Below are 13520 nucleotides of genomic sequence, written 5' to 3' on the forward strand. Positions count from 1 at the left end.
AAACATTTTTTAAATAATAAATTTGACACATATGTGATCACCATCGCCAACGCCATATGTGTATGTATATATATATATATATATATATATATATATATATATATATGTATAGTATATAAATCGTAATATGTCAAATATTTCGGTAACGAAGTTTCAATAATATATGGTTTGGTGTTCGGCTTTGGCAAGTCGAATGTAAACAAGCGCTAACGCGCTATTGTTTACGACCTTGTATCACGACTATATCATTCGTACGGCGACATTCGAGTAAAGCAGTAGTGCGAAATGCTACTTCTGAATTATATTGTTAAATTCTTTTTCGAAACGCGATCGCGACTAATATCGAAACATAATTAGCTATGATATTGTTACAATTAACGATTAAACTTTTAAATTTAATTTAAACGTTTGATAAACGAATACCAAATTCTCGAACCGTATATTTCGCGTAATTTATTTTTATTTAACCTCAAGTAGGAATCGTAATAATAGAAATCTAAAATAATAAATTATCGTTTCAATATAAAATTGATTTTTATGAGCAAAAATTATTTTTTTAATGATATTTAGAGCCAAAAATAAATTATTCGTGACTCTTTATCTATTTTTCGATTATTTAAATGTAATTCAGATTGAGATCGTGCAGTAAAACGATCGAATCGTAAATATAAATATATATTTAACATAATGAAAATTTTTCAATAAATTTTTCAATAAATAATCATATAATTAATCTATATCATTTAATATTAATATTTAAATTTAAATTTCTATACTTTAAAATATTTCGCGTATATATTTGTCAAAGTACGTAAACTATTTCGACTAGAGAGAGAGAGAGAGAGACAATAACAGTGTTTGGCCTTGATGGCGTACACAAGCGCGCTAATGTTTACATTCCATGTTCTTGGTATCATTCACACGGCGACACTCGAGCAAAATAATGGTGCGAAACGATACTTCGTATATTATCGAATTTATTATTAATTGAACGATTATCATTTTCAATTAGATTAATCTTTCGATCTTATAATTCGTGTTAATATAATATTAATAAAACGGAGCATTTGTAATAATGAGTAGTGCATGAATTTGAAACTTCATATAAATATCGAACGAAAATAATACTTCTTTTGTCTTTTGTTTCTTACGATATGTTAAAAAGTGCGTTTCTCATGTATTATTTCGCGATCGGGAGTGTCATGCAAAGTGTCTCGCGATCGTTCCATATATAATTAATTATTATTATTCGTATTTTCGGAAGTGAATGTGAGTGTTACGAAGAAATAGCAAAGGATGAAAAAGAGAGAAAAGGGAGAAAAGCATTGAACAACACATATGGAGCAACGAAATAAAACGTAAGTCATTTATAAATTATTTTTCATTCATGTTACTTTTAAACATATTGCCTGTTCCTTTTTCACCTTTTCGAATTTATTCTCAATTATCATCTAATATATAACGCATATATATACAGCATGGACCAATAACTCTGTCCACCTGGAATATATAAATAATATAATAAAATATTTTTCATGTTAATTGATATTTCAAGATAGTTCAATATTTTATAAAATATTTTACAATAATGTAATTATTATATACTTTATATATAAGAATTAGGTATTTTTAAATAGACTGAATTTTTATTAAAAGTTTATATTCAAGATAATGCTTGATAATTATAATTTATAATATTAAATGTCTGTTTAAAAGGCAAAAAATTGATTGCGCGTAATAATTAATTTTACAATCAATTAATTTAGATTTACTTAATTTTATTAGAAAATAGCTTTATAAAAATATTAAAATTGAATGTATTTGCATTTAATTTGTGTTTATCCTTTGCGTAACGATTAATATTGGCGTCAGATGTTCGATATATCGGTAATATCCCGAATTTTTCCTGACTTAAATAATCCGCGCGGACTGCTGAGCTAAATACTCCACGCGGACTCGATCGATAGCCAATAATCATAGTTCCTCGATCCTCAAAACCAATAGAAAATTCGGATTTTGTCACTCGCGAAGTATCTCGCGTCTTATTCGCTGTCTTCTCGCATCCTTGTCGCACGCTCGTTGCATCCTTTTCTCTAATTGCTTTTAAAGGGCAAGCTCGAGCGAGCCTCGACTCGGCTTTATCTATTGTAACTTGATACGCAGATAAAAACTAAACCAAAATAATACCGATTTTCGTGTCCACTTGTCATCACTTTCTTATCGCGTACAAGATTTATGTCTTAATTTAGTTACTCACACAAATTTATTTCATATATTTCAGTTACTTACACACTCGTTTATAACCGTGTAGTTTTGAGCATTTTCTCTTTAAACTCGATTTATTAAAGATGCATTTTATATATTATTATTCATGTATTACGATTAAAGCAATCAATGTCATTTATATAAATGTTTACATATATATATATATATATATATATATATATTCTTTTGTTTTTCAGCTATAAAATGTTGTAATTAACGTACATTAATTCATTGATAATTTCGATTTGCATTTAGAAAAAAATATATTTAAAACATTTTAACTATATCTTTTAAAAAATTATTGGCAGATTTTAAAAACACATTTATTGTTCTACATAAATAATTCGCAAAAAATTTTATAAAAAGACACAATGCTTACTTAAATGAGAGATACGTTATATTATATTTTTAATCAATAAAAATTTTCGTTGATTCAGTTTAAGATAGTATGTTTTATATATAGTATGTTTTATATATACAATTAGACAGCTTTCTTATTCAGATTGCTTTTACTTTTCGGTCGACATTTCGCATATACGAACAGAAATAAATAATAAGAAATAAGAATAATAAGAAAAAGAATTAAGCAGTTATATATTAATATGAACGCTGTTGCAAATCTAAGAAGCAGCAATTGTGACAATAATTATTATATATAATATGTATAATATAATATTGTATACAATATAATTGTTATATAATTTTCTCATTGTTATTTATTATTATAACATCTCTGTGAATTAGATTCCAATTTTCTTTTATTAAAGAAAATGATCATCGAGTAATCTTTTATTCGATAATATACATATAAGTAGTCATTACAATGAGAAAAAAAATTGTTATTTTAACTAAATGCTTACATACTTATTTCGTACATAACGTAAAAATTGAAAGCGTACTATAATGAATCAGATTACATTATTGAATGATATAATCAATCCCACACGCAAATTATATAAAATTATATATAATATAAATTTCCCTCCGTCTCTTTCATATATATAAATTATATTATATTATAAATTTATATAATACACAACCCCCCACGGGTACACCTTGACGCGGTGGGGTGGCTCAGTACTTGGATGGTGCCTTGAGGTTTATTTTAAATTTTTTTATTTAGGATAAATCTCAAGGAGCTTGAAGGGGAAGCTAAGTATCCAGCATAGCATTGCCACGAGTCGTACAATAGCTCATATGTGGCACATGCATTTGATGCGTTGTACGCATTGTGTCGTCGACTTTCTGTCGTCGGTGCCGTCAACGTGTCGCGGACGGCGGCGTTTCGTTACCACGTTTTCGCGTTTAGCGATAAAAATATCGCTCGTGAGTGCGGGAGTGCCGTAAAGTATCGCGTGTCCAAGACTGAGAGGAGGAGAAGGCCTAGGAGAAGCATCAGGCTCCGGCAGAGCAACCTTCTGGTAAGTAATTTATTTATTTATAATTGTATATTAAATATTAAATATATTTATTATAATTTATATTAAACAATTAATCGCGTAATTTGATTTTTTATTTATGTGATTTAAATAAGAGAGAATTTTGAAGAAAACGATTTTTATAAAATCTATAATCTTATAAAATTAGCTATATATAAGCTTTTAGCTATAAAGTATTAAAGAATTATTAGTAATGTTTTTTTCTAAAATTTGTAGAATTATTTTATTAATCTCCGATTATTATATAAATCGAATATAAAATTCAATACATATAATAACTTTTGAAATATTAATTATTTGGATGTTATTACAATTTAAATCTTCTATTTGTTATAGATCAACCTAAGACAACCCTGATGATCTGAGAGGAGGCGCAGGCCTAGGAAAGGCATCCTGCATCGGCGGAACAACCTGATGGTGAGTACTATTTATATTGCTTATTTATATTATTTATTTATATTAATTATTATATCGCGTACACGTACTAATTTGAGTCATTTATTTGAATGGTGAAACAAGAAAGATTCAAAGAAAAAAGATTTTATGTAAATAATCTTATAAAACTTTCTCTTTAAAAAAATATATTTTTCAGAATTTAAAAAATTATTGCATATTTACTTATTTGTTTATTATTGCACATATCGGAAAATTCGGTGCGTACAATAATAATTAAAATTCGATGCGTACAATAATAATTAAATATAATGAAATATTAATTATTTTAAGAGCTGCTAAATATATAAATTTTATATTTGTATATTACAGACAACATAGCTTCAATATTGACAACTCGGCTGTTGCGCATCAGTGTCGGTGAGTGAAAAACTTTTAATTAATTTTAAGGTAAAAAATAGAGAAATAAAAATAAAAAATAGAGAGAAGTGGCTTCAGTGATTTGAACATCTTTTACGAATGAGAAATGGCTATATAAGATATTCCGACATAAACATCACAAGAAGGAAGAAGCATGACAAATTCTTATGATCTTGGAAATAACAAAATAGGTCATAACAATCCAAAGATTCGAAGAAAAGGATGCGTTGGACAAAGTAGGTAGTAATTAAGATAATAATTATAAGAATAAAAAAACAGCGTGCACTTATATAAAATTCCTTAATAATAATATTTTAATAATAATATTTTACAATTATGTTAGACTTTATAATTTATAATACATTATAGTACATTGTATTATATACATATAAAACATTAAACATTAGAACATTTTGCAGTTATGAAAATAATATATTGTAATAATATTATAATAAAATGATATAAAAATATTTGCTATATATAATGAAATATTCGAAGGTATATTTTATATTAAAGGAAGAAACATTTTTAAAATATTTTGCAAATATTTTTGGAGCTTTTTTCTTTTTCTGCTCTTTTTGGAGCATCTAATAGTATATGCATATAGTATGCACATACATATGTATAGTAAATTGTATAATGTATAATACAATGTAATTCTAGAAAACATTACGTGATTATTTGATACGCTAACATATATATAATTTTCTTAAACAAATTTTGTCTTTTACGAAAATATAGTATTATAAAACGAAAAAAGAGAGAGGCAGAGAGAGAGAGAGAGAGAGAGAGAGAGAGAGAGAGAGAGGAAGAAAGAGAGAGAGAACTGATTTATATTAGAAATTTATTTAATAAATAAGTATCTTGCGCTACGCAATTATACGCAGGATATCTCGTGTACATAGCATGGAACACAACCAAAAATTGTGCACATTATCCACTGAGAACATTGTCTAGTTCATATCTACGTTTTTAAACGTGTCCATAGAGGGCATATGGCTGTCAGGGATCACCTGAAAAGCAGACTAGCGTCTCTCGCTCTTCTCTCCGCTCACCGGTGCGTGGCGCACCCTGACGGAGAAGTCTAGCTGGTGACATCAGGGGTCGCTTCGCGCTGGCGTGGGTCCGCCGTCTCAGTGTCGCGCGTCCCCTCGCGCCGGTCGGTCTTCGTTTGATCTCGTCTCGCCGCAAGTTGCAACATTAACGCCGCGCGAACTATTAAAATGATCGCGACGTGAATCTCGTCGCGAGGATCAAGTGTTTTCTCTCCCACACGATAACTGTGCCCGTTTCAATTGTCTCACGCAATCGACAAGGATGCGGCGCGTCACGATTCTGTTGCCTCTGCTCCTCTGCATGTGTAAGTATACGAATTGAATATATAACCGGCCCTCGAATCACGCCGTACAGGGTTCTCTCTCTCTCTCTCTCTCTCCTCTCTCTCTCTCTCTCTCTCTCTCTCTCTCTCTCTCTCTCTCTCTCTCTCTCTCTCTCTCTCTCTCTCTCTCTCTCTCTCTCTCTCTCTCTCTCTCCTCCCTTCCCGCCTCCCGTCGGTATCAGTCTGTCAGGGGTGAATCACGCGGAGGGAAGACCGCCGATCGAAGTTTCCGGCGAAGTTGGCGACGCGTCTGCCCCGAGATCCCACGCCGATCGTCTCCCGACCGGTTGCCCGCGCCTGCAGTTTTTTCATCCTTTCCTTCTTTTTTTGCACCGGCTGACGGAGTGTAATTACGGCTAATTGACTCCGAATCGCGCGCCTCGACCGAGCCGTTCTCCCGGCGATTCGACTCGGAAAAAAATCGCGCATGAGCGCGCCCCGTAAAAGACGACGATACCTCGAGTCGTTCCCCCCGATGACTCGACGATATTGTTGCTCGGAAGAGAGATAGAAGCTACATTTAAACTACACATTTAAGCTACACATATACGTATATATGTATATAATCGCAAAAGAGGAGAAAGGGTGCAGTTATCATTTCGTGCGTGAGGAACTTGGAGGATATCTGACAAATGCATCGGCGCGATACGGCAAGCACGATACGTTTCCTCGAGCATTGTTTTACGCGCTCGTTGCACGCTGTTATTTGGCGATAAAATCACGCAATTTGCCAAGTAAAATATTTCGCTGTTACCGCTGTTTGTCTAGCGTGCAATTAAGCGTGTCGAGTGCGTGATGCGTAAAAGGATTTTGGAGCATTCTTATAGGTTCCCCGTTGATCTATTCACTCATTTTAAAAACATTCATTCTTTTCGCATGCTTGTCAAAGATCTCTCACGCTATGTATCATGAAAGAGATCTATTATACGTTATTTTTCATACGTACGTATATCAATTTATCAGCGCTAGGATTGTTTTCGAGATATAATACGATCGATAACACGGACCATAATGCTTGCGATTGAATTATGGGAGGAAATTGCGCGCGATTTATATTCCGTAAAAAAGACAATTTGACAGTTTCCCATTATTTTCTCACATTAAACGTTCATTTTGTCGTCGAATTTACAAGCAGGATTTCGGATTGTTACAAATAGTATTTTCGTGTATTTTCCGCTGCGAATTTAAAATCGAATCTTTTATTCGACTGCCAATTATTATAATCGATTATATCAGAGATATCGCGTCCGTTCTTCGGAAAAGAAACGGAAAAAAAGAACGAAAATAAGAGAAAAAGACTCTCTCTTCTCATCGTGTACCCTATCTCTAAATTAGCAACCTGAACTAAAGAGTCACGAGGGCAAAAAAATGAAGTATCCTCGCGCCTAAATCGGAGCTGGCCAATTTGCGTTCTCCTCGCGGATTCTCCCTCGGCTCTTACGAAGACTCGAGGCCGAGGCCCGAATGGTGGAAAGGATGCTGCCACTCTCCACCATGACGGCTCTCCTCTCAAAGAGGAGGAACCGGTTCGATAGCCGCGCACACACCTACACATAAGCGAGCGACGAGTCTGTACGCAGACTCGGTGTACGCGGGGAAACAGGGATGGCGGGCCGCGGGGGGGGGAGGAAGGGAGGAAGGTGAAAAGAAGAGGTGGTTGCCGTGTGGTATTACGTAGGTATATATACCTAATATCGGCCACCACGGGGTTAAAGGGGAGCAGGGAGGAAGGGGAGGTGCGCAAAATGTACGACGTAACTCTCGGAGAGTGCGCCATGGTACCCCCATGGCTGCCTCCCCCCTTTCCCCCCTTCTGCCCTCGGCATTCTTCGCTCTTTCATTCGTCCCGTTCCGGCTGTGCCACTCACCGGGACCACTTGGCCATTCATATTGGTCCGGTGCTCCTAATTACACGTCTCGAGTTACGGACGAGAATCGGGACGACGGGAACTCTGGAGACGTTCCGTGCCTCTGAAAGGAAGATAGGGGTACACGACGGAAAGTATATACACGAGCGTCCCCCTGCGTCGCGATCCTCGTCGTGTCTCCTCTCCGTCTCCTCTCGTCCGAACCAAATCCGGCTCCTTTTCGTTTTCTCTCTCCGTTCCTCGTCTCCTTCCCCCGCGAACGACGACTTTTTTTACGCCACTAACATAAGAGTCCTTTGTGCGAAGCCGCGCACACGACGGTTATTTCGTTCACCGAATGTTATTCGACGTGCAGCGTGTGTAACGCGTTTTCGTGTTCTCCTTCCGCTCGCACGTTATTAGCCGCAACGTTCTCTCTTTCTCTTTCTCTCTCCTCGCCTCCCCCTTCTCTCTCTCTCTCTCTCTCTCTCTATCTATCTATCTATCTATCTATTTATCTCTCTCTCTCACTCACTCATTCGGTTCTTCTCTTCGTTTTCTTCTCGTTCAAACGTTGCGTGACGTCGTCATAGTGTACACGTGTCTCGCTGTAGGGAGCGACGAAGAGGGAAAGAGGGAGAAATCGTATTAGCCCTTTGATCCCACGAGCCGCTGAAATGACTCCGGAAAGAAACAAGAGTGAAGGAGAGAGGCTAATAAAGACGCGGGTGGCGCGTAACGCCAACGTATAAAGAGCGATACCGACATTTTTTTTTCCGACGAGATGTCATCCGCGACACGCGCACGCATTCGTATCGCGTCGTTCCTCGTAACTGCAATTGCAACGCGGATTCGCATCGCGAGCGCACGTGAAATTTACATCCATTTACATATTTCGGGATATCGAGATCTAGCGAGTAGCTTTTAAAAGTTTCTTCTTTAAAAGCTCTCGTAATGAAACTCGTTAAGTTATATCTTCTTGTATCTTCTTTTAAAAGAGAACTTTTTACATATATAAATAGTGAGGAAATTTTTTAAAGATAAAGAAAGGCGTTAAAGATAAATAAATGATAATAGATTATTTATCAGAGAATTTATTTGATAATGCAAATAAGTTATCTAGAATAGAATTGTTTTATCTAAGGGGATACACTCATCAAACGTCCCAGGCTTTTTTGGAAATAACTCTTTCATCCGGCTGTTATCGCCTGTTGACACGTGGAATCGTAAGATAAACTCTCTATCGTTTCGAAGAGATACCTCGAAACTCCGGCCCATCTTTCGGCAGGAAATACTCCTTTCTCTTTTCCCCTCTCATCTCGTTTCCCAACCGCGTCGATCATCAGACCAACGGCGGTTCAAAGCGTGTAAAATGCCTCGCCATGAGTGAAGCCTGCGTTTGATGACCTTTGGGATGGAATCAGGGGAAGCGTGAATAATATATTTCGAGGAGCGAACCAGAGAGAAAAAGAGAGAGAGAGAAAGACTCTCGGATAGGCGACACCGGATTCTCTTTGATAAAATCCGCTTGCTCGTGTTGTCATTAAGTACTCTTGACGAAAATGGCACACTTCACATTCTCATCGTGGATCTCGCTTTGAATGAATCCTCTTTTTGACTGATTTCCGTAAATAGAAATCGCGCCAATGCAAACAGTTATATTTTTTTTTTTCCTGTGTCCTTTTTCGTTGAACGTTACGTTACGTTACATAATCGTGATTTGCGATATTTTTATTTGAAGGGTCATTTTCTTTACTCAACAAGGACCCTAGCGAATAAAAAGTTATATCTTCTAAAGCAGAAATTTTAATATTTAATAGAAAGAAAATAATTAGCTTCAATAAAAAAGTAAAGGGGAAACTATTTCTCGTGTGGCTTCGAGATATATGTAATTTCTTATTTATTATCAGAAATCAGTTATCTGTTTTCCTCGTATTTACACATTAAAAGTAAATTTTTGTCCACGTTGCCGAGATAAGATCAGGCCTAAGCTTCAAGCTTGGAAGATAAAAAAAAAATAGAAAACAATGTACTGCGCGATTGTCTTCATCGTTGTATAATATTTTATTTCTCTCTCTCTTTTTTTCTGTATTCTTTTCTTTCCGGGGCAAGATCGAGCGGTTGCACTTTACCTTCACTAAAAGGGCGTCGGTATTCGTCGAGTTCTCCTTTACTTTTTTTTATCCTCAGTCTTTCCTTTTTTTTTTTTTCGTATAATAAGTGTGCCTTACGTATGTTGTCTCGACGCAGCCCCTCAGGAGCAACAACTCTCGGGATGAGTTCAGAGTCGCGGAAGCATTCTGAGTGCATGAACTTTACGATGCTCAGACCGTCTGGAAGGCGGTACAGCGAACACAATTATTTGCACCCGGCAGCGTCTTGCTCAGGGATCTTAGCACGCGCGAGGTACTCGACACCCCCGATGAATACGCGCGGCGATTTTCATACACGTGGGTGATGCGAGGGGGCGTTGAAGAATCGGTCGGGGTACGAGGCAAATTTTTCCTTTCACACGCGCGCACCCGCCGAGTCTCGTCTGACGTAACTGACGGCCCGCGCATAATTCAGTCCGCGTGGTTCGCTGACTGCGAGCCGCGTGATAAAGTGCGCATTCTACGTTCACGCGATGAATTATGCATTCGGCGTGCGTTACATATATTCGCGCCGTGCTGCTGGGAACCGTTCTAATTGATACGAAGGTACAAGTTTCTGCGGCAAGGGGAGAGATTCTGTGCGAAAGCCATTTGGGAAATTCAAAAGTTATATATTAAAGTTATATATACATATTATTACTGTTATCTATTTTTTTCCCTTATAACTCATCTTTGTTATAAGAAATTTATTTAAAATTTATAAATTTATTATATTTTGTATTGTATCTATAAATTTATTATACATATATTTTGCATATAATAATTGTATCATTAATTATCTTTTATCAAAGATAGAGCGTTATATTCGATTAGACAATAGAAGAAAACAATAACGTTAGAAAGAGAAGAGAATATTTAGTTTTTTTATCAATAAACATGAAAAAAATATATTACATATTGGATATGCTACGACTTGATTTCAAATGTTTCATCGAAAGATTATACAAATTTCTATATATTGTATCTAGGCAGCGATCTTATAGATGAAGGGTTGCCATTTATAATAAACATAATTACTACATTAATGGGCAAAATATCAATTCAGAATATCAATCAAATCTATAACTATCAATTAGTACTTGTCTATATGTGAAAATAGCTTATATTTTAATAACTGTCGACCAGGTGAAATATGACGCAGAAATATAGTAACTTACGTAATCTGTTTAATTATAGATGGTTGCTCTTAAATATCAGCAATTAGGTGTAATATATAGAAGTCTATGATTAAGTGTCATTCTCAATTTCTAGTCGCGTAGCACAGACGCTCTCTTCGAATCGACCGATTATTTTATTTAAATTAATTATGCAAGCGATTTAAATTAATTATATGAATGATTTTATGAAAACGCGAAAAGTTTCCAACGGCTTCAAAAGCGATCTTTCGGTTTAAAGACTGTCGTTACTTTGGTCACGTGTACACACCGAGAAAAAGATTCCGTAGCATAACGAGCCAAGTTCTGCTTCTACCAGCACAAACTTTCTCCCTTCTAGTTTCATGATGCCTGCAAGAGGGATCGTGTACAGTGTACCACGAATAATAATCAAGAAGTGCTCCGACGAAAGGGAATCGCGAAACTACCCCAGACTACTGTGAGAAAACAACCCCTTGTGTTCGCGTCCAGACGAGTTAGTTTCTTGTCGTTTTCGATTCACCGGAAAGAGAAACATATAAGAGGAAAGCATTTTATGATTGTCTTATGATCTCTTTTTAGAGTCATTTAAGAATTAGAATCAAAAATTTTTTGATGGCATTCCATAAAATACAAAATAATTAAATTGTATCATTAATCCTTCTTGTGATATTTTTGTTTAATAATCTCTTATTTCTTTGGATGAAACTACGATTAAAATTATGCAATATTTGTATTACAATTTTCTTTGCAATATTCATTTATACTTATTTTAAATGAATAATTTTTCAGAATAACGAAATTAATTATCAACTGAGCTTGATTTATTGATTAGTCGATTTCCCACAAAGCTTTCGGTTAAATAAATTTTTAATCTTGAAAACTCCTATTTTTATCTCCTTCGAAATTTGCCATGATCATCGGCTATCCTACTGCTAGTCGACGATTTTACGACATATGTGACATCGTGCAGGCATTAAACGTGCGCAAGCACTTGGCATTGGACAACGTAGTCGAAAAATCGGGCCGCTTGTGTAAACGCCATAAAGCAACGTGCCTGCAGCTGTCGAGGAAAAGAGTAAAAGAGAGAAGGAAATGTTTAGCTCGAGAAGGAAGCCAATCTCAAGAGTAAGTCGTAAAAGCGGTCGTGTTTATCCCTGGAGGAGGCTTCACGACCAACAGGATCGGCATATTCTTTTTTTGGACGCTGTCCTTCTTTCTTTTTCTCTCCCCTTTTTTTTCTCTCACTGATAAACCTCGGTAAAGATTGACATCGAGCCGCATTCGAAGATACAGCCTAACGAGAGCGTTGAAAAGACATGATTCGGTCGTAAAGCTCGCCGCATTAGTTTATTTTCTCGAGTTCCCGTCGTAATCCGGGAACCAATGAGTGATAAGCAGACGATATTTTTAAAAGGTATTTTTCCATCGTTCGTGTGGCTGATCGCGGCTCTCGCTTTCCGACGAGACGCGGTCCGGAATCAATGGTTCCTTTGACGTTGCGCGCGCATGAGTCGCGAATCCGCCGTAAAAATGCGTATTTTCTGCGTCCGCGTATATAATTACAACAAAAGATCGACTGTAATATCAGTTAATATTGATCGCATAATCGCTCTGCAATATGAAATTTTGTAACTTTTATTGTTAATTATAATATCGTTACCGATTGTAATTTTATGTTCAGACGTAGACGAAGATATTTTTTTTTTTCAAAACAAATAATAACTGCTTTTAAAAGCACATTTTGCTTTTGAAAGGATTGTAAAATTTAAAATGATAGGGTACCGCGGCGGTATTAGAACACAGGAAATACCTGAATCCACAATTACAGATAGGAAGACTATGGCAGAGCCCGTTCAAAGATAAATAAAAGATCTAGGGGTCCCTCTGATAGATTTATGACCGTGCATTATGGTCTCCATCGCACACGGATGGCGGTTAAATTATATTACATTTGGGATCACACGGAGATATTTGTTATTGATCGAAATAAATTACACATCAAACGTTAAAAATATATATATATATATATATATATATATATATATATATATATCATATATACAATTACATTTTAAATCGGATGCATATGTTCTCAAAAATAGCATTTGAAAACACGACGAAAATAATGGTCGGAGCAACGACGAATGGCAATTTTAAAATACCGAATAATTCGAATTTATCAGCAGGACTCCGCATTCTTTCACAAGATCATTGACCGGTATCTCTGTTGTTTATCTCGAATAATGGGAGTTATTAGTGCGGAGAGGGAAAAGCGTGGTTCCAACCGCGTATCTGAAATTTGAACGCGAGGTGGATTATATAAACGAACGCACGATATAATGTATAATATTTCGTCCATTGTAACCGCGACGGATTAATTATTCTCAAACACTTGTACAGAGACGCGCTATAGTGGCGCGTTGCCTGAACGGGAGATCGATGGTATGAGAGAGACGGCGAGCAGTCACACGGATGCACACGGTGCACAC

General features: G+C 35.9%; 1 protein-coding gene across 2 annotated transcripts in view; it reads left to right on the forward strand.

Annotated features, from left to right (window-relative positions):
- The first annotated feature begins 5665 nt into the window (after positions 1 to 5665).
- The window catches only part of LOC105255013 (inactive tyrosine-protein kinase 7), a 40282-nt gene continuing 32427 nt past the window's right edge, over positions 5666 to 13520 (forward strand). For both annotated transcript variants that reach the window (XM_011264046.2, XM_011264047.2), the window contains exon 1: positions 5666 to 5877. In XM_011264046.2, coding sequence (XP_011262348.1) covers positions 5835 to 5877 — 43 coding nt within the window. In that variant the 5' untranslated portion in view covers positions 5666 to 5834. The remainder of the gene's footprint in view (positions 5878 to 13520) is intronic.

This window comes from Camponotus floridanus, unplaced genomic scaffold (genome assembly GCF_003227725.1).
Source record: "Camponotus floridanus strain SB8 unplaced genomic scaffold, Cflo_v7.5 scaffold12, whole genome shotgun sequence".
Classification (NCBI taxonomy): domain Eukaryota; kingdom Metazoa; phylum Arthropoda; class Insecta; order Hymenoptera; family Formicidae; genus Camponotus; species Camponotus floridanus.